This window comes from Anas acuta, chromosome 25 (assembly GCF_963932015.1).
Source record: "Anas acuta chromosome 25, bAnaAcu1.1, whole genome shotgun sequence".
Classification (NCBI taxonomy): Eukaryota; Metazoa; Chordata; class Aves; order Anseriformes; family Anatidae; genus Anas; species Anas acuta.
The window spans coordinates 6,149,435-6,170,125 of record NC_089003.1 but is presented as its reverse complement, the minus strand read 5'-3'; the positions used below and the strand labels follow the sequence as shown (position 1 = coordinate 6,170,125).

The following is a 20,691-nucleotide window of genomic DNA, read 5'->3' as shown; positions in this document are numbered from 1 at the left end:
GTACGTGTGTGTGGTGTGTGCACGTCTGCACGTGTGTGCTTGTGTGTACGTGTGTGTGGTGTTTGCATGTCCATGTGTGTAGATGTGTACACGTGTGTGTGTGTGCACGTGTCCATGTGCCCGTCCCTGCACGCGCACCTCCCCGTTCCCGCTCCCGCGCTGCTGCCGCGCGCCCCGCCCCTTGGCCCCGCCCCTGGGGGCGTGGCCCCACCGCCCTCGGGCCCCGCCCCGCTGCCGCCACCGTCACAGGGGGGTGAGGAGGGGAGGGGCGGGGCGGGGCGGGGCGGGGCGCGCGGGCTCCGCTTCCGGGTTGCCGGCCGGGAGCGCGCAGCCGGTGAGCGGGGGCGGGGCCGGGCCGGGGGGGGGCGGGGAGGGGGCTGGGGAGGGAGGGGGCTGAGGGGGGGGGACAGGGGCTGGGGGCAGGGGCTGGGAGGGGGCTGCGCGCTGCCCCCAGCCCCCCCCGTTCCCTGCCAGCAGCCCCCGCCGGCTGCCCGTGCCTCGGGAGCTCCGGTAGCGCGGTTCCCTCAGCCCCCGGCGGCTGCCCCGTGCTGGCCGTGCCCGAGCCCGTGTGGGGCCGGGGGCCGCGGCCCTGCCCTGCCCCCGGCCGGTCCTCGCGGCCCCCCCGCTGCCCTCCCCTCGGCCGCCCCCGCCGTGTCCCCCCCCGGGCCGTGCCCTCCCCGCGGGCCCGGTGGCCGTGACCCAGCCGGGGCTGGGGCACGGGGCCGGGGCAGGAGGGGCCGGGTTCGGTGTCTCCTCGCTGCCCTGAGGGCCCCCGCTGCTGGGTGCGGGCACCTGGGGAGCAGCGGGGCCTGCAGGGCCTGCAGGGACACACCTGGGGCTTTCGGGCCCCCCCCCCCCGTATTGAAGCAGGGCTGGGTGGCCGTGGGGCCGAAAGTTTCCCTCGTGCTGCAGCCAGGGCAGGGCAGAGCTGTCCTGACGCGGGGCTGGGGCTGCCCGGCCCGGCACAGCTCCCGGAACCCCTGTGTGGATGGGGCCCGGCCCCGTGCTCGTGCCTGGAAAATGAGTGGCTCCGTCTCCAGGCCTTGAGTCAGCGCCTGACGCCGTCCCCTCGGCGCTTGTTTTCCATGCCCAAAGTGCCGGTGGTGACTCGGTGTTTATTTATAACTTGTCGGGAGAGCGAAGAGCCGGGCTTCGGGACGGAGCGGAGGGGCACTGCCCAGGCTCCATCCCAACAAGCAGCTCCGGGGCCTGGGGCCGCTTTGCTGCGTTCAGGGAATCGGACAGCTCTGCTCACACACCGCGGGCTCCCTTCCTTGGTAGGTAAACCACACGAGCTGGCTTTCTGCTTTCTTGTTCTCTGGTTTATTTTGTTCCACTTTGGCTGCTTTGCTCAGCCCGCAGAGCCCTCGAGGCGGTGGGTGCTGGGAGGCCACGTGGGGTTTGTGCCGTGGACGTGCTCCTGTCCATGCCCGCACGTCCGTCCTGTGCCAGGTGCGCCTGGAGACCAAACCCGGCGGTGGCTTTCCGAGGGCTCCGTGAGCATATCGGGCGAGATCCGCCAACACGGCGTGTTTGTTGTGCTCACTGCTCGGGGAGGTGCTGCCCCAGCAGATCGCTGGGTGAATTCATGGCACTGGGATGTACTGGTTGGACTGGTCGTAGCGTGCGTCCTCAACCTCCTGCCTCCCGGGGAGGCTGGAGGAGCTGGGGCTGGAGGAGCTGAGGCCAGCAAGGGAGCAGAGGTATTGGGGACACCTCTGCTGGGGTCCATCCTGTGCTTAGCAAGTCTAGAAGAGTTTGCAAAATCATCCCTTGCTGTGACAGCTGGGGACACGGGTGGCTGGGGCAGCCCCAGAGCCAGCGCTGACTCTTGCAGGAGCCACTCAGGTGCAGCAGCAGACGTGCCACCCCGTGCCCACAGCTGTGTCTGTCCCTCCAGCAGTGCTGAACCTCAGGGCGGCATCGGGCGAGCTGTGGGACCCGTTAGCAGGAAGGCAGCAGGTAAAGGGGCAGAGTCTGACACTGGCTGAGCCTCCACGGCACAGGGCAGGGATGGGGACGGCTCCCCGTGGTCTTCAACCACTGCTGCCGTCACCTCGGCGCCCTCCCCGCACCCGCTGCCCCCTGCCAAAATGCCGGGCAGCAGCTCGGAGCCAGAGGTGAACATTCCCGTAATCGCTGTGCTCCCGCCGGCCTGTGTCGCAATCCTGGGAGAGGAAATCTTATGACAAGCAGTGGCAAAAACAGTTTCCTTTTCTATTAAACTCTGGTGAACTCCGGCCATGCTGGGGATGGAGCTGGAGTTGCTCACCAAAGAGCTCCTGACCTGGGGCTGTGCCAAGACGGACCAACCACCCGCGCTGCTCGGGCTTTGGGATTCACAGGATTTGGGCCGCCTTTGCCTCCACAACTGGCCTTTGCGGTGGAAGTGCGTGGTCGTACCCAAACCCCGCTGTCCACTGCTGGCTCTGTCCTCTGCTTCAATGGCAAAGCCACAGCGAGTGCTTCAACTCGAGGGAATACGTTTCCAGCCCCTAGTCTTTGGGAAGCTTCATAGCAGCTGCTGCTGGAGCTTCTCTCAAGCTCATTTAAGCACCCGAGCACGTTGTGTTGGAGCTGGGCTGCGGCCACGCGCCAGCAGCCACGCGCCTTTGCTCCCAGAGCCTCCAGGTACACGCCGGTGTCGACAGACGGCTCCTAAGAGCTGGGTAGGAGGCCAGACATCAGAATTAAAGTCTCTTTGTTCTCTGCTACCACCTTCCTGTTACAGACAGCTCAGGCACAGCGGACAGTTCTCGGTCTGGCTTTGCCAGGGTTTCCCGTAGTGGAGGGCAGTGGTTTTTTTCCTTCTGCTCTGCGTTCTGCTGGGAAAGGGGCAATGCTGGAGCATCTGCCTCTGAATGGAGCAACTGAGAGCCGCATGGAGAGCCCTGAAGTGGCTGCTCAGACCGCTCTGTGACAGGCAGAATTGCTGTCACCTCCACATCCCCCCTGTGCCACCACAGTGGCGATGTCATCTTTGTTTTTCTGTGTCCCATCATTCGGGCTGCCCGGCCAAATGCAGGTGTTTTGCTGTCCTCGCTGCATGCCTGATTGGCACTGCAGGTAGTAGGGGAGCAGAACAGAAGCAGTCCCTGGCCCTGCGCACGGCACTGGTGGCTTGGCCAGCATGCAGCCTGGCGTCTCACTGGGTTTAGTAATTAACCTGCAGAGGCTAATTACTCCTCTCAGTCTCTCGCTGTTGGCCACGCTCTGTTCTGTCTGTTCCCGTGTGGTCTTGGGTTGGTCCCGGCTGGAATGTGGCAGCAGTCTGGCTGGGAGCGCTCGCTGCTGCGTGACTCCGGGTGCCCTCTGCACGGCAGGCAGGTCCCCCGTGAGCCCAGTAGGTGAGCAGCACTCAGACACGCTCCTCCTCCTTGTCCCAAAGGTGACATGTGAACGCAGTGCCGGGAGCAGCAGCAGCTGAGATGCATTCGAGCCACGCCGATGACCCCAAGGAAGTCATACAGGTGAGTACATCACATGCGCCCTGAACCCCAGCCTGCGCCAGTTGCTCCCAGTGCAGCCCCAGTTCATGGCTGGACGTGGTTGGACACGGCTGTGCTGCCAGCTGGGGCTGGGACGCTGCAGGCAGGAGAAGGCTGGCTGGTGCTGGCGGAGCATCCTCAGGTCTGCCTGGCTGTCCGAGTTGGAGCAGAGGTGGGTGGCTGCAAGTTAAACCCCACCAGGCTCCACCTTGGGATGCGCACTGAGGAGCTGGGGAGGGTTCTTGGCCCCTTACCCGCGGAAGGAGCATTGCTGCCGAGGCTGTTTGGGGTGTCTGAACTTCCTTCACTCAGCCTTTGGAGTCTGAACACATTTCACGAGCAATGTTCAAACGCGGCAGTGAAGTCTGTGTCTTTAATTCATCCTGCAGCGGAATTATTCATGCATGACAGATAACATCGCTTGCACTCTTTAATCCTGTTAGCCCACGGTTGCTGCTCGCAGGCAGGTTGCTTGTGCTGGCAGATCTGGGGGCAGCTGGGAAGGGGTGGTATGATCAAGGATACGGCATGTGTCCCTGAACTACAGCTGCCACAAACCTTACTTAGGTGCATTTCCCCTCCTGAAAAACTATTTGGGGCTGGAAGTTTGTTAGGAGAAAATTTGTGGCTGAGAAAGGTTGGAGAGGAGAAGTCATTTGAAAAAATGTTACTGAACATCTCCCTTGCAAGGAGAACAGTGTCTCTGGAGCTGGGACTTGAGTAGCCCCTCTGAACCCCAGCTCTGCCCCCTCCGTTGCTCAGTGGCAGCGGCTGGTGCCTTTGGGTATGAATTCGGAGGGCTGAGTGATTGACACCCAAGTGCCAAGTGCTTGCTAGGTTCACGGCCAAGCTGGCAGAGTTTGCCAAATGTCTGCTGGGAAGTGCAGCTTTCATTTTAAATAAGGCTGACTGAGACAGCTGGGCTCAGCTGCATTTAAAAAATCGTTTCCACCAGCATAAAATTGTTAAATTCATTGAATTTGCTTCTTTTTGACTCTGGTGGAAGGAGGAGGAAAGCAGAACTGTTGGAATGTGAAATCCCCATGTTACGGCTTCTGAGCTCACCCCGGCTCCCAGAAGAGTACAGCAAACAACACAAGCTGTCCTCTCAAAAGCATTTGCCACAATGGCTTTGATTTCTGTGAGGGGTTCCCTCCTTAGCGTTCCTTGTTTATCATCCGTGCTTATTTAATCCATGTGTTTTCCCTGAGCAAATGCCTGGAAAGAAAGAACCGATTTCTTCTTTTCCCCACCCTCTTAAGCAATTTGATGTCTTTGGAAGTGCTGCACGCTCTAAAGGCAACCCCAGAAACCCAGTGGGCCCCAAAACATGAGCTAAAGGAAGAACTATTTGCATAAATTACTTGTTTGAAAAAGGCAGATCGACGCTGATGCCAAGAGCGTGAGTCCCCAGCTGGACTGGTTCCGCTGTAATGCTCGCTGCTGGTCTCTGCGGGGCACGTGGATAAAGCAGGAATTGCATGGTGCCTCTCTGGATGAGCCTTGCAGTTTTGGAGCCCTTTTATTGCCCTTTTTTCCTGACACTTATCCTTACTACCTAAGCCTGCACCTCCTGTGTTGCAGCTGATCAAGAAGCAGCTGGTGAGCGCGATCAAGGCGCTGCAGAAGCAGTACGTCTCTTCAGATGCCGTTGTGACCAGCGACGATGGGAACGCCAACACCCTCTGCAGCGCCCTGGAGGCCGTCTTTGTGCATGGGCTGAAGGCGAAGCACATAAAGACAGAGACGGGGGGGAAAGGGAAGAAAGCAGGCAGCCGCCTGCCGCTTCCCCAGCCTGTCTTTTGGGGCCTGCTGAAGAGCATCACGCACCGGTGAGTTTGCACACCCAGGTTTCTGCCCTCCCTTTGGCACCAAGAGGGGCAAACACCACAAAATTTGAAGGGGAGCTGGCTGGACAGGGGTTTGCTTTGCTCCCGCTCCCTGTACGCTTCATCCCTACAGCCAAAAGGTTGGATGGTCTCAAAGGGTGTCCTGCTGGGCAGGGGCTGCCCAGGACCACAGCGGGCTCCGGAGGAGGAGGGCAAAACCCCTGTGGAGCCGAGGGATGCTGTGGGGCTAGGCACGGGGCACCTGCTGGTACCAGCACGGCCTCTAAGCATGTGCTGGGGGGTTGGTGACATTTGGATGTTAGGCAATGTCACCACTTAAAGCTTCGCCTGCACCAGGCGTTAAACTGCTGTGCCAGCTTGGGGCATGCTCCCGTTTAATTCTGGGGAACCAGGCTGTGTAGGGGGGCTTGGTGTCCCCAGTGGGACCGGAGGACCGTGACTGCACAGTGCAAGGCCTGGTCTCCCTCCTGCCATTTACCTTTTGGGGACAATCGTGCTTCTCTTCTCCACGCCCAAAAAGAGGAGAATCGGGCCTGACCTTATCTGTGAACCTTGTGGAGTTCTCGGGTGTGTAACTATCATTACTTGCTGGGGGTTTTGAGCCACTCCCTAGGCAGAGTCTTTCCACACAAAGTAACAACCCACAAAGAAGTATTTTTGAAAGCCTCATCCAACTCCATCAGCGACTCTTGAATTATGAAAGAGTGGATGAAAATAGCAGATTCACACGGTATGGGGGATATTTTTGTGCCCTTTGAAGATTTTCGTCTTTGAGAGACAGATTAAAAACTTCAGAAACTTCTGCTCTAATTTTTGTAGCATCTGAAGTGTCGACTGCAGAGGTGTGAGCTGGGGCCAGGGGGGATTAGGAAGCATGGTGTCGCTGTTGGATTTGGGGAAAAAACAGCTGAAGTCAGGAGGCTGAGACTGGTTGAGGAACTTCACTCAAGCCTTGTGCTTTGCTTTTTGGCTTGCCATGGCGCTTTCCACTGTGTTTTGGCTGGTGGGAAATGTGGAACTAGAACTTGGACATACGGTTGTCACCAATGAGTGACACAAATGAGTTTTCCCCTCATCTCCTTCCCATGGTCCAGGGCAAGCGCAGAGACACAGGAGATGTCTCCAGCCAGAGCAGCAGTGCCCAGGGGCACCCCCCAGGGATGGCTGGGCTCATCAAAAATATATTTGGTTTAGAGGAACTCAGGAGTTTGTTTTTTTTTCTCTGTGGGAAACCACATTTTCCACGGAACAAAGATTTTCCACTGCCTGTTCTGACCCAACTCCTGATCTCCCATAGCAGAACAGTTTGGCAGCCCGGGATGGACTAGAAATGCAGCCCCTCACCTCCTCTTCAATTCTTTTTCTCTCTTGCCCCAGGAACATCGTCTCAGAGCTGGAACAACTCATTTTTATCAACACGGACGTTGGCCGCTGCCGGGCCTGGCTGAGGCTGGCTTTGAACGATGGCCTCGTGGAGTGCTACTTGAAGCTGCTGCTGCGGGAGAGGCCGCGGCTGCCTGAGTACTACCAGTCCACGGCTCTGCTTTTGGACGCTGAGGAGTGCGAGTTCCTCCTTAGCTACCTGCAGGGCTTAACGTCCTTAACCTTTCAGCTGTCTTACAAATCGGCAGTGTTGAACGAGTGGACTGTCACCCCTCTCTCCCTGTCCGGGCTGTGTCCTGTTTCGGAGCTGCTGGAGCCCCTGACGTCCTCGACATCCGAGCCCCGGAGAAAAGCGTCGCTGGGTTCCATCTCCCAGTCTTCGGGATCGGATGAGATTGAAATTCAGCCCTCCATCCTGCCCATCAGCAAAGCTGGTGTCAAAACCAAGCTGACGTCGTCCTCGCTGAGCCTCAACACCACAGGCTCGTCCCAGCTGTCCTCCAGCCTCGGCTCCGACAGCGCCCTCCAGCCCCACTGCGCCCAGAGCCCCGAGCGGAGCGAGGAGCCACTCTCCTGCGACTCTGACCTGGGCACAGCCACTGCCGAGGACCTGGACAAGTCACTACAAGAGTGAGTCTTTCCCCAGACCTCTTCAGTGGGATTTCTAACCCCTTTATTTTCTCTCTATAGGCAGGAAGGCTTTCTCCCCTTTTTAACAGGCTGCTTTTTCCTCCTGGAAAGAACCTGAAAGGTTAAAAGATGAAAAGCTTGGCACAGCTTGCCAGGACCCTGCTGCCAAGGCAAATGAGCACCTGAGGACTGAAGTGTGTGCCTGTGCTCTCTGCCAGGGCAGACACGTCAGAAAAATGCTGCTCCCTGCTTTCAGGAATGTGACATCTCCATGGCATACGCTTGGGGCTTTTTGGCAGGGAAGAAATGAATTTGGTCATAGGAAGGGGTTCTAATTTGCACCTTCTGCAGATACTTCAAAGGAGGAAGGTTGTTAGTTTGTCATCCTCGTGATTTATTTCTGCAAAACACTCAGACAGCAAGCACAAGGATCTCCAGCAGGCTGTATAAGCTCTGAGTAATCAGCAAATATTTTCCCCGCTGCCCTGAAAAATGAAGGATGTGTTGTCTGACTGAGCCTGGCCTTGGGGTGGCGTTTGGCAACTGCACGCTGCCCGGTGTTGGCTTTAGAGAGGGCTGCAAGGCTGTGAGCAGAGCTGTAACTGCTGCGTCTCGCCCTGCTTGCTTGGAAGAGGCCACCTTTAGTGGCAGAGCCAGAGCTGGGCAAGGGCTTTCTCAGATTGCGACCAAACAGCCATTTCACATTGGTCTGAAACAGCAAGTGTGCTGAAATTCCCACAAAAGCAGAAACACTTTGCTTTCAGTTGACCAGCAGGATGAATGCCTTTAAAACCTTCTTGTTTCAGGTCACTTTATGCCCACGTAACAAGCAAAAAAAAAACACACAGAGGCAAATTCTAAAACAAAAGTAGAATTTTGAATGGAATGGTCAAACTGAAACAGGAGACTTGTAAATGAAACATTACCTTTGTTGTAAGTGTTTTTTTGGCCAGAAGAGGTGCACATCAGCCCAAGCTCATGAGGAGCTTTGAAGTGCTTAAAGCTGACATTTTTGGCAAGCTGGTTAATTGCTCAGTTATTTCCCAAGGTTTAGAGCTCTTGCCTGCACTTCCCCATCAATAACAGCGTTGTTACCTACTTCTAGGATTTTGCATTTTATGATAATCGTGGAAGAACCACCCTTGATTTGACTAAACTCGCGATGGAAAGACTTTGTTTTGAATTTTCAGCTGGGCTGGTTTAGTTTGACTTGGTGCAGCAGAGGCATGGGACCAGCATCTGGCATGGCCAAGCTCCACTTAAAGTTGCTTGTTAATGGTTACAAAAACATCTGAAATTCAGGGGTGTGTTGAGGAGTCATAGGATGGGCTGGGGGCCCATTAACCCCTCAGTGTCAGAAGTAAATGAAAATCCGGTAACGCAGCTCAGTAGGAAAAGCATCCTTTGTGGGGTCTTGGGCTGGTGATGGGCTGGCGGCTGGGCTTTGTGTTTCCTGGGGGCAGGGCTGGTGCCTGGCAGCTTGGAGCTGTCAGCCCGCCAGGGCTGAGCCCTGCTCTGGGGGCTGGCGCTGAAGAACCAGGCACAGCCACATGCTAGGTCCAGGTCAGCGCAGCTGCACCGAGCTCACTGCTGTTTCTTTCTTAGGGTGCTGTCTGAGTTCAGCAAAGCCAAGCCGAGCCACGACGCCCCACCAGACCAGCTCGTCCCCGCCGTGCTGGGGTGCTCCCCGCCGCAGCCCGCCTGCCCCCCAGCACCCCCGGCGCCCTCTGAGGATGCTCGCCCACCGCCACCTCCCACCAGACAGAGGGGCAGTGTCCGCACTGTCCCCCAGGATGATGCCAGCGTCCCAGCCCCGCGTCCCGGCGGCACCGATGGAGCGGAGGAAGGTGGCCGCGGTGTGGTCGGCAGCAGCGAGGGCGGCCACACAGTGCGCAGCCCCGCGGCCGAGTACCTCCTTTCTCCGCTGCCGGGTTGCCCGGTAGGTGTCCCAGCTCGTGTGCTGCGCTCCCCAGTATCCTTGTTTTAATGCTTCCCAATCTAACGGGAAAGGAAGGTGAAGGTGGTGACAACTTTGGTAGGCTCCAGTTTCTCTGAACTCTCATCTTCAGGGCCACCGGTGGCACATTTGGTATAAATAACACATAACGTGGGAATCGGCAGGAAGGGGTGGTGGGAGTGCTCCCTGCTCCGTGCACACCTTCCTGGGCCCCGTGCAGCCATCCTGGGCGTGTTGGACCGAAGTAAATATTTCCTGGCAAAAAGAATTCCAAAGCATTTGAAACCCCCCATGGCAAGCTGGTTGTCCCTCATCCAGTCCCCAACAAGAGAAGTTTTCTGTTTTATTAATGATATCTGAAGGGTGATGAGCTCTTGCACAAATCTAGCCCTCAGCTCTCTGAGCTGACAGAACAGCTCAAGAATGGATTTTCTCCTGGGCTGGGGCCAGCGGACTTTCCTTCACCCTTGTAAGAGGAGGGAGAAGCACTACCTAGGCAGGAAATAAATTGCAGTTGTGCAGTGGAAGAACATTCACCCAACACATCTGTTCCCGAAGCAGGATGGTGTTCCCTGGTGCTCAGCAGCAGTGCACATCCCTCTTGCAGTCCTCTGCGATCCACTTGCTTTTGCTTTTAAGAAACCCTTCAAACAGTCCCATCCCCTGCCTAACTCTGGCTCGCTCCTGACTCATCCTTCCACCCCAGGGAGGTTAGGATCTTCTTTGCACACCCGCGAACGGTTTCTCTTTTGGGTCCCGGCTCCTTTCGGCTCCTTCCCGGTTATCCCATTTCCGCTGCTTCCTCCTGGCGCTGGGCCAGGCTGACTAATCTGTGTATAACATACGGTGTCAACAGGAAATCCCCTCCTGCTTTCCCATGACTCATGGAGCAACCTGCATTCCGAGCCCCAGAGTAAACAGAGGCTTCCTATAGCGCCTTGTGTCCCTCCTGTAGGGTGGCGCAGACTCTCCCGCTGTGACTTGGTTTGTGGTCAGAATAAAAGGCTCTTTGAAAGCAAGGTAGGGTCCTTCCTGGTGGGACACAGCCCTGGAAGGGATGCTCTGGGTCTGGCAAGGCTGCTCCCTTTTGCAGGAGCCCTGATCTGGGTCGTGTTTTGCTCCTGGTGTTTGTTCAGAGGCCTGTCCCACAACCTCGCTCCCTGCTTGCAGCCAAACGCCCGGAGCAGCTACAGCTTTGTGTTCTTTCAGCTTAACAGACGTCCTTCAGCTTTCAGGTCTCAGCCCCTCATGACATAGCGAGACAAATTTTTTCTCTGCCTTCCCCGCTTTGTTTTCTTCTCAAATAGACAGCAGAACGTTGCTTGTAGCATCCGCCTGCAAGACAGGGCTAGGACCTGGATGTCTTCTCTGCTTCTCCCTGGTAATAAATAATGTTCCTGGCCCCTGCTCCTGCACCGAGCTGGTGTCTCACCTCACCTCAAGAAATGCTTGCTGAACCAAAGGCCTTGCATGTGGATGTTGCAGGGAATGTGCTCCTTCCCCAGAGCCCTCTGTGACTTCAGGGCAGGAGAAGCGGTCAGTTTGTGTTTCTGGGCTTCCAAATCGCAGCGCTTCGTTGTGGCTCAGCAGATGGGTGCTCTCAGCCCTGCAGCAGCGCTGAAGGGGCACTGCACATTGCACTTTGCTGTGCCCCAACTAAACCTACAGACAGAAAGTGGTTTGGTGATGTTGTGGGGTAACCCAACCAGCAGCTCAGCACCACACAGCCGTTCGCTCACCCTCCCCTCTCCCTCTGTGGGATGGGGGAGAGAATTAGAAAGAAATGAAAGCTTGTGGGTTGAGATAAAGACAGTTTATTAGGACAGAAAAGAAAGGAAAATAATAATGATGATGATAATAGTACTACTACGAATAATGTGTACAAACAGATGATGCACAGTGCAATTGCTCACCACCCGCTGGCCGATGCCCAGCCTACCCCCAAGCAGCCGGTCCCCCCACCCTGGCCAGCCCCCCCCCATTAATTGTTCACATCACGTCCCATGGTATGGAATACCCCTTTGGCCAGTTCAGGGCAGTCATCCTGGGTCTGTCCCCTCCCAGCTCCTGCTGCACCCCCAGCCTGCCCGTTGGCAGGACAGAGCGAGAAGCTGAAAAGTCCTTGGCTTGGTGTAAGCACTGCTCTGCAACAATTAAAACATCAGCGTGGTATCAACATTATTCTCATCCTAAATCCCAAACACAGCACCCTACCAGCTACTAGGAGGAAAATTAACTCTATCCTAGCCAAAACCAGGACCGTGAGGACAACCAGGCAGCAGCCCGACGTGGCGAGGCGATGCGCCGTGGTGCCAGCTGCAAGCTCAGGCTCATTGAGCACTTCTTCGGTGCGAGCAATGACAGCCTCCCTGCGGGGTGGTGTTTGCTCTGTCACCCACCCGTGGACATCCCTGCCATCAGCTCCCCAGCTGTGTTAGCCAGGCAGCTGGGGCAGCTGGCAGCCCGTCCACGCTCCCCAAAATACGGCTGCTCACTGGCAGCGTGCAGCTAGGGTGTGCTTGGGGGGCCAAAGTCACTGTGCTGGGTGTGCACGGGGCCACCGTGGATGCATGGGTTTGAGTTTGCTGCTGAGGTGTCTTTTTTCATACGTTTTTTTTTAACAGAAAAGAAAGAGCTGGATCTCGGAAGATGATTTCTACAGGCCTTCTGCAGGAGAGAGTGGCAAAAGCCCAGCTGACATCAACGGCTTCGTGCCAGACGGTGCTGGGGAGGGCCCGGCCCCGGGGCTGATCAGTGCTCTCGACTTGGAAAGGCTGTCGGTGCCTTCCTCGCGGGGCGGGAAGCCCAAACTCTCACCCGAGCGGGAGCAAAAGGGCTTCAGCGTCGTGCATCGCCGGCAGATGGGTGCGTGACCCCCACTTTAAGCACGCGTCTGCTGCGGGCAGCGCTCAAGGGCTGGGCAGGGAATTTGGGTGGTCGCCTGTCTGGGAGCAGCCCTTGCCATCAGCTGGTGGTGGTGCTGGAAGCTCCAGAAAAGGCAGAGATCCGCAGTGTGGCCGAGCCCCCCGTGGCTCTGGTGGGAAGCCCTTTAGGGACAGAGGACGTGCGCTGGGTGCCTCTGCCCCCATGGCTCTGCCCACCTTGCAGGACAGATTTCTTTTATGCCATCCCTCTCATTCTTAACCTCAAAACCAAATGCATGGGGACGATTACAGGGGCGCAGCAAGCAGGTCCTGCAAACTCCTGCCCCGTTGCACCTCCCAGCAGGGCTGACTCAAAGCTGCAATGCCTCTGGCTGCTCCCCACGAGCTGCCTGTCGGCTCTTCTCTGCCCACCTCATTTCCCTTTTGGTTATACTGAGACGTTTGCTTTTGCCCAAGGTCTTTCCAACCCCTTCCGAGGACTCCTGAAGCTCGGCACCCTGGAGCGGAGAGGAGCCATGGGCATCTGGAAGGAGTTTTCCTGCGAGCTGTCACCACTGGAGCTCCGGCTCTTCCTGGACCACGAGGACCGCATCTGCGTTGAGAGCTACTCGCTGCTGCGGTGCGAGTCGCTGGCGCTGACGCACTCAGACGGACGCTTCGAGCTGGTTTTCCTGGGGAAAAAGCTCTACCTACGAGCTCCTTCTCGAGACGAGGCCGAGGACTGGCTGGACAGGATCCGGGAGGCGCTGCAGAAGTGCCGGCCTCAGCTGGAGGAGGAGGAGTGGGAGACACTGGAGTACCCCGAAGATGGAGGTGAAGGCAGCGATCCCGCTGCTGTCCTCCAGTACAACGAAGCGCCTGGGACCAGCTTCGATTGGACTTCAGCTCATGAACCAGAACTGGATGCAATCAAAGAGGCTGTTCTGTACGTGGAGGTAGACAAAACATGGGTCCCTTTTATTTTTTCCCTGTCACTGGAAACCTTGAAGTGCTTTAAGGTGAGGAACAACGACAAAATCTTAAGCAACAGTTACGGCATAGAGACGATCCAGGACATTCTTCCGGACACCAGCCTCGGGGGACCATCGTTCTTCAAGGTGATCACCTCCAAAGCCGTCCTGAAGCTGCAGGCTGAGAGCGCAGAAGAAGCAGCATCGTGGAGGGAGCTGGTCCGAGGGGTGCTTGCCTCCTACCTAGAGGCGGCAGAGGAGGCCCTGACGCTGGGTGGCAGCTTGGATGGCAACTCCCAGGTCCTCCTCAAGAGCATCGTGAAGGAGAACGGCTTCTTGCTGCAATACCTGGTGGCCATCCCCGTGGAGAAGGGCCTGGACTCTCAGAGCTTCATCTGCGCAGGTATACGGGGGCTGGTTTGAAAACAAGGATCCCAGCTCTGTCTTGGAGGATAATGTCAAGTTCATTAAGGTTAACGAGGTGACCAAATGCTCTGAGCCCTGCTGCCAACCCCTGTAGCAGGTGGCACCGAAGCCCCTAGGTTGGGCTTCACATCCCAAAGCAGTGGCGTCTTTGGCTGTCCCTGGGCACAGGGTGAGTCCCCAAATACCAGATCCCCGTCACACCCCTGCATGGCCTCCAAGGTCAAACTGGGCTGCTGGGGTCCTGCTTAAGAGATTTATGGTGTAGACAGCAGAGGCATTGGCTTCAGTCAAACTCAGGTGGACCTGGTGGAGCTGAGGGGCCCAGGATCCCCTTTCTGGGCATTCGGTGGCCCCAACCTGTGGGGAAGGTGTAGTCAAGGGCAAACCCGAGCCATGGGGGTAGAGCTGTTTTTCCAGTAATGCAGCACAGGAGCAAACGTTGCGATGGGTGTGACAAGCCAATTTTGTGCAATGTTCGTTTGACCTTCAGCACAACGCCTCCCAGCACGCTGGGTGACGCTGGGTTAATAGGATAACGCTCTCTGACCTCTATGGGAGGTGTAATTTGTTCTTTACCTCAGTAAGTCAATTAAACTTCAGATTGCTTTCCTGCTTCTATTATATTTCTTGTACCCCCCAGCAGTTTTTTTTCTAGATCTCCTTTTTTTTTTTTATAAGGTATTTTTCAGTCTTTTTTTATTTGGTCTCTACCTTCCCCTCCAGGCTCTGTCCTGCACCTTCCACCTACCAATAGATGGAAGCAGCAAGCCAAAAAGGCCGATCTCACTTCCCAGTTTCTTTGTGTAGGTTTCCTTGGGCATCTGCCGGCCCTTCTCCGCAGCTCTGCCTCCTTCCACCCAGTGCCGACCTGTGGCTCAGGGTGCCCGTGCTCACCCTTCTGCTGCTGCGCCACCCTTTTGGCACAGGAGTGGGTTCTTTGTATGTCAGAGTGGGACAAGCCAGAAGAAATAGAAGCATTTTTGTTTAATGCAGAGAGCAACATCTGAGCTCCATTGTTTCTTTTTACTGCACTCCAGCTACTCCAGAGTGCAAAGGGCTGGACGTTAAAGCCTTGGCAGAGGGTGGTGGAGTGGCCCCAGCTCTTCCCAGGGCAGACACAGCCTCCAGCTGCACCCGTTGGAGCTCGGAGACCCACTGACACTGTTGGTTATTTTAGAGAAGTGAACCCAGTAAAAATAGCACAGAGTTTTCCTGTCTTTACGACTCCAGCTCAGATGTGCTCGCTTCTCCAGCAGCTGTAAAAGCCATGCACGCCTCCCCTGAGACCTAAGCCAGGTTCCTGCAGGGTTGCACACTGCTGTGATAGAGGGGTCTGGTCTTTTGCTTCTCCCAGCCCCACATTGCCACTCATGGGTGCGGAGCCCGGGCTTTGGTGCTGCTCCCTGCAGCGGTGCCATGCGGAAAGCAGAACCGGGCAGAGCTGCTGGGGCCGGTGGTGGAACGGGCAGGTGGGGTTTTGGTTCTTCCCTGGCCCACTGTGATGTTCTTACAGGTCTCTTTTCCTAAAAGAAGGAGAAAAACAGTTTGAATTGAACCAGTTTATGGATCAAAAAATGTGGTGGGTTGAGGTGCCTTGTTTAGGAATGTTCCTGCTGGGCCATTCTGGTCTGAATTCCAACCCCTTGTGCAGGAAGGTGCTGGGAGCTCCCAGCCAGCGTCCTGTCACGTGCTTTAGCCAGTCTCTGACCCTCTCAAAGATTTCCCTGCCCCATTCTCCCCACAAAAGCTTCTCCCCTGCTCCAGCAGCAGCGTGATGGGCCCTGGGGCAGCACGGGTCCCCTCTCACCATCTTCTGTCTGCTCCCCGAAGGCTGCTCCAGGCAGATCGGCTTCTCCTTCGTGAAGCCCAAGCTCTGCGCCTTCTCCGGGCTCTACTACTGTGACAGCTGCCACCGGGACGACGAGACGGTGATCCCCTCACGCCTCATCCACAACTGGGACCTGACCAAGCGAGGGGTAAGCCCCAGCTGAATCCATGCTGAGCGCAAGGAGATCTCCCCGGGCTTTCCTGCAAGCCCCTCACACCCAGCCTCTTCCTGCTGCAGGTCTGCCGGCAGGCGCTGAAGTTCCTCACCCAGATCCGTAACCAGCCACTGATCGACCTCAAGCTGGTCAACGAGAGCCTCTATGACCATGTGGAGAGGATGAGGCGAATCCTCCGGAGCAGGGAGCAGCTGAAGCTGCTTGGAGATTACCTCATCATGTGCCGCAGCGGGGCCCTGAAGGAGCTGAGCAAGCGGTGAGCACCCTGAGTCCCCTCTCATGCTCCAGGGTTTCACCTTGCTCTGTCATCGTTGCTGCCGTAGGCTGGGGGTGCCCAGGGTACTGGCAGGATCATCTCCTGGCCCTTGGGTGTGTGCCCTGCTCCTTATTGTCTCATCAGGGTGAGGACTGGTTTTCACCTCTGTGTCATGTGCTGGAAGAAGTTACCCGTCTGTTTGTGGGGCAGCACGTGGAGATGGGACTGAGGAATCGTTTTCCTGACCAAGGCTGGACAGGAAACACCTGGGAAAATAGATATTTTTTCCCCCCTTTGAAATGCTCTCAAACAATTTTCAATGGCAGGATTTGGGATGTGTTGTTTGGTGTGAAATCAGGTTTGCAGTAACACTGAGTCTGCATCGCCTGGGCTCTTTTTACTGTGAGGCTGTTTGAGATGTGGTCTGAAGTGTCTAACACACTCCCCTCTGTGCTTGTTTGAAGGCTCGATCACAGGAACTACCTCTTGGAGTGTCCCCACAAGTACAGTGTCACTGATCTGCGGCAGGTGAGAGCTTTGCATTGTAGTTTTGCTGGTACAGAACATCCCCATTTCTGCCTGTGGAGACGCTGCGTGGAACACAGCACTTCTTCAGCAGAAGATTTCAGGCTGCTCAGTTCCTTTTTGCCTTGCTTTCTGTTATCACATGCCTTCTGCAAGTCTTGCACATTAGCTTGGAGGCTAAAATAAGTGACCTGTATCCTCCAAGAACTGTGGAGATTACACGGTAACTTGTTTCAGCTCCCATTAAGTCAGTATTGCTCATCGCCGTACCAGCTGCCGTCTGTCACAACTTCTGGAGATGGTCAGTAGGCTTTACAGCAGGAGAATTTTGCATTAACCCCAAAGCTAGGAACCATCCTGGCAGCTTTTGGGTGCTGCTCTGGGTTTATTTTGGCATCCCATTGAGATGCTAAACCCCAAGGCAGGCACGTGGGATCTTGGGTTGGTTTGGGAGGACAGCCGTGTCTCCATAGGCAGCACGAAGCGTGGGTGCAATGTGCGTTTTGCACAGCACACACCGCTCCGGCTGCAGGCTCCGTGTGCCTGATGTCTGTGCTCCGCAGATAGCTGATGGCACCTTCGAGACGTTCCTGCAGTCTCTGATCCAGTTCGCGTCCCATCACGTCTACAACTGTGACCTGTGCACCCAGCGAGGCTTCATCTGCCAGATCTGCAACCGCAGCGACATCATCTTTCCCTTCGAGTTTGACACCACCACCAGGTGAGTGACGTCTCCCTCGCTTTGTGCCTGAGGACGGGTGTGTTTACTGCTGGGCTTTGTGTTTTCCGTCGAAATCCTCCTCTAAAGAGACCAAATCCTTCCCGCACAGAGCCTGCTGCAAGGTGTAGGTGCTGTAGCTGGAGGGTGATCCTTGTCTCACTGGTTCAGCTCAGAACTGATTATAAACCTTTTCCTGGCAGAGACACTTAACAGGCTGGTGGTCTGCATGAGCTTGCTTTGCCTAAAAGCAGCTCCTAAAACATCCAGAAGCTGCAGAAAATATCACCAAGACTAGGGTCCCCTGGTGTGTTTTCTCTGCAAATATTCCCAGGGTGGCTGAGCAGGATCGCTCATTATCCCTCCTTGCTGCAGGGACAGCACGGTGCTTGTTGAGGACAGTGTCCCCAGGGAACTGATTTTCCCTGTTAAGAGCCCGTGGGCGCTGGGAAGAACTGGCACGTGGGGCTGAGCTGCGCCGGCAGCAGGACAGAGGTCGCGTGTGCTGGGAGCTGGGCTCTGGAGTTGTCGACCTCCTTTGTGTCAGGGGAGGCCGAGTGGGGTTTTGCAGCAGGAAGGCAGCTCAATAACATCCTCGCTGAGCTGCACCCAGCTTCCTGCCCCTCCGCCACGCGTGTGACAGCCAGCCGCACGGGTCACACCGCGACTCGCTGCAGGATGCAACCGAAACGCCTCCGAACAATAACCCAGCCGGGCGAGTGACGTTTGCATTTGCAGCAGCCGCTTCCTGAGGCCACCGTGGAGGCAGAAGCTGCTGCTTTTGGGGAGGGGCTCACTCAGAAACTCGCAGGGCAAAACCTCCGCTTCGCAACCCGCCCCCTACAGCGGCAGGAGGAGGAGGAGCTGCCTGAAAAATATTCCCCTGGGAAAGCACAGGGCACCAGGCAGCATCCTGCTTTCCCGTCTGTCTGTGCACAGGCGCTTTCCATATCTCGAGCAACTCTGGGTTTGCACCCGCCTGCTGGGAGCAAGGTTTGAGCCCAGAATTTTCATCCCGTGGTATTTTGGCGGTCTCCTGGCGCATTGCTCTGCATCCTGCACTCCCTCTGCCGTTGCTCTGTCTGGCAGCCCCTGCTTCCTTTGGGAAATGCAGCTCAGGTCTCACGTGGCGCTGGAAGCTCAGCGCCAGGTTGACGGCATTAAACAAGGCACGTCTGCAGTCAGCTGAGCACCAGGCATTTGCAGCGCTCAGGGCATTTCAGCTAGCTGACCCACGGCATGCGGATCAGCTGCATTTTGCTGCTGCTTGCAAGGTGAGAAAGGTGGGGGCTCATGACAGGGAGAAGAGGAAAGTGAGCCCAGCCTCTTAGCACTGACTGCTGTTTACTCGAGATAACTCGTGAACGCCCCTCACAAAATGGGTGTCTCCCGCGAGCCAGCCCCACACAAGGTGTAATTTACAGCTGTTTACATTCCTGCTGCATCGCGGCCGCCCTGGTGCAGGCCAGCTCCAAACGCTGCACTCAGAGGCTGCCCAACCCCAGGGTTGCTCTCATGTCCCCAAACAATGTCCCTGGCTGTTCTGCAGGCTGTGACACTGACTTGTGCAGGGCAGGGGTCTCCAGGCTGTGCCCCCAGTGTGGCGAGCAGAGGGGAAAGCCTTGCAGAGAGCCGCATCTTGTCCTCGCCAGTACGGCTGGGCTCAGGCTGCCCTGCGACTTCGCAGGGTTTAGGGGCTCAGGCTGCAACGTTTTACTTGATCTTGTGGTGCTCGGAAGCCTCTTCCCCCTCCTGCCCTGCTCCGAAAGCAAAGTGCAAAGCTCACAGCTCACTTGATATCTTGCTCTTTCATCTGCAAAAAGCCAGCAAGGTGCTGGCAGCTGATGCTCGGTGCAGGGGTTGCTCTTTCGGGCAGAGCTGCTGCTTTTCTCCTTTGTTTACTGGAGGCAGGGCTTTTGGTGGATGAATTACTGCTCCTGCTAGCAAAGCTTGCCGTTTTGTGTCCAGCAGGTGGCTGGATCCTGCCAGGGCCAGCCAACGTGTCGAGTCCTCAGGGCTTGTCTCTCTCCAGGCACTTACTTGGGGGAAAGGGAAACAAGGAAGCATCCCCAGGTCCAGTTTGGTGGGAGAAGCACAGTCGTTGCCCGATGTTGCCAACAGGATGGGGTTTTCCTTGCTTTGTTCTAGGTGCAGTAACTGCAAAACCGTCTTCCACCGGGAGTGCCAGGCCAGTGCCCAGTCCTGCCCGCGCTGTGAGCGCCGCCGGCGATACCAGCAGGAACAGGAGGCGGATGGTGCGGGGCCAAGCCTCTAGCACCTGTGGATTGGCCCGAAGACAGCACTTGGCCTCTCCGAGAGCTGCAAGACCGCCGAGAGTCGGAGGCTGGCACGCTTGGAGGTGTCGAGCATGGACCCCAGGAGCTGCCAGTGCTGAGCAATGACCACAGCTGGGGGCTGCTCCTGCACCCAGGAACCCTGCAGCCTTCAGGGGCCGAGCCAGGGGAGCCAGAGCTGGCCGGGAGCGAGCTGGTGCTGTGTGGGGCTGGGGCCAGCAGCCACCTGCTGCCAAATCCCCCAGCAGCGCTTCCCCCGGCGATGGAGATGCAGCGGCTTTCCCGGGTGCACGTCAGGATTTCAAATCAAGGGTGTGGATAAACTGACAGTGATTAAAGCTCTAGTTTTTTAGGATGTTCAGTACAGAAAACTGCTATTTTTATATGTAGGGGTTTTGCACAGAACTCGCTTGCCTGCTTGTGGGGGCACTAATGGCAGCCGCAGCACGGGGTCAGGGGGATGAGGTGACACTTGTGCCTTCAGCGATCTGAGTGCGTGGGGCAGGCAGAGCATCGCCTGCGGGGAGAGCCCACGGCACTGCGTGGCCTTCCCCGAGAGGAGAGCTGAGCTGCTCCCCCTGCCTGCTGATTTTAATCCTTGGCCAGTTGTGAGGCCACAAAGAACATTTTATTTTCTTCTCACTCCGGTGCAAAAATTATTAAAGTTTATTTAACAACAAGTGAATCTGCCGTGTTTGCATCTTCTGGGTTTGCTTCTCCACAGGGGGTGCTAAGCCGGTGCCTCAGCAGGAGGGGTTTGCTGTCAGTGCTGTGACCTTGCCTCCATGTTTGATGTCCTCCATGTTCGCATCCACCTGCAATTTTGGGGGCTGCTGTGGGTGCGGGGTGCCCAGCTGAAGTGCGGGCTGTTGGGGTGCTCTTCCTGGCACCCCAGGGTGCCTCCCTGTCCCTTGGTGTGGGACACACTGCCTGCTTCCCCATCGGGGGATAGTCCCCATCCAGTCCCTCTACTCGCCCTCAGCACCCTCGGGGCTGCGGCACCGGCCCTGTGCTGCCATTCCCAGCCCCGTATCCCTCCCCACCTGCTCCCCCCGTCCTTCAGCATCTCCCATGCGAGGTGCCACCTCCGTTCCCCTGCCCCTCTCCCTTCCCTGACACCGGGGGTTCCCCAGGGCGCACCCACCCCCACCCCACAGCATCCTCCCCACACCTGGGTTGCAGACAAACCCCTCGGCGGGGACCCCCGGGCCCGGTGACGGCATCGCCCGCTGCGGAGGCCGAGGCCCCGGCGAGGCCGGATCCAGCTCAGCCTCCGGGCAGGGCCCTTCCTGCAGCAGGAACCACCGCGAGCAGCCGCTTCCTCGC

The 20,691-nt window shown here is 57.0% G+C and overlaps 1 protein-coding gene and 2 long non-coding RNA genes across 4 annotated transcripts; 1 reads left to right on the top strand and 2 right to left on the bottom strand.

The window, feature by feature from the left end:
* The first annotated feature begins 257 nt into the window (after nt 1-257).
* PLEKHM1 (pleckstrin homology and RUN domain containing M1) lies at nt 258-20,050 on the top strand. 2 transcript variants are annotated; one of them, XM_068660948.1, is made up of 12 exons: nt 258-334; nt 3,389-3,470; nt 5,073-5,320; nt 6,716-7,351; nt 8,957-9,290; nt 11,933-12,173; nt 12,650-13,546; nt 15,400-15,545; nt 15,635-15,828; nt 16,293-16,356; nt 16,917-17,074; nt 19,220-20,050. In XM_068660948.1, the coding sequence occupies exons 2-12, from the start codon at nt 3,429-3,431 to the stop codon at nt 19,344-19,346; spliced, it is 3,087 nt and encodes a 1,028-aa protein (XP_068517049.1). In that variant the 5' UTR covers nt 258-334; nt 3,389-3,428; the 3' UTR covers nt 19,347-20,050. The 2 variants fall into 2 exon arrangements, with proteins under 2 accessions (XP_068517049.1, XP_068517048.1); XM_068660947.1 differs by lacking the exon at nt 258-334 and adding an exon at nt 355-1,277.
* On the bottom strand, nt 14,133-15,505 carry LOC137844516 (uncharacterized). The gene is made up of 2 exons (XR_011089930.1): nt 15,377-15,505; nt 14,133-15,092 (listed from the first exon to the last, which is right to left on the bottom strand). It is a non-coding gene; the product is annotated as an uncharacterized lncRNA (long non-coding RNA).
* Nucleotides 20,009-20,682, bottom strand: LOC137844515 (uncharacterized). The gene is made up of 2 exons (XR_011089929.1): nt 20,537-20,682; nt 20,009-20,180 (listed from the first exon to the last, which is right to left on the bottom strand). It is a non-coding gene; the product is annotated as an uncharacterized lncRNA (long non-coding RNA).
* Nucleotides 20,683-20,691: the final 9 nt, after the last annotated feature.

Coding starts and splice junctions, on each gene's coding strand:
- PLEKHM1 (XM_068660948.1), top strand. CDS start 3,429: ATGCATTCGAGCCACGCCGATGACCCCAAGGAAGTCATACAG. Junction 13,547..15,399: donor TCAGAGCTTCATCTGCGCAG/GTATACGGGGGC, acceptor TGCTCCCCGAAG/GCTGCTCCAGGCAGATCGGC. Junction 17,075..19,219: donor GAGTTTGACACCACCACCAG/GTGAGTGACGTC, acceptor GCTTTGTTCTAG/GTGCAGTAACTGCAAAACCG.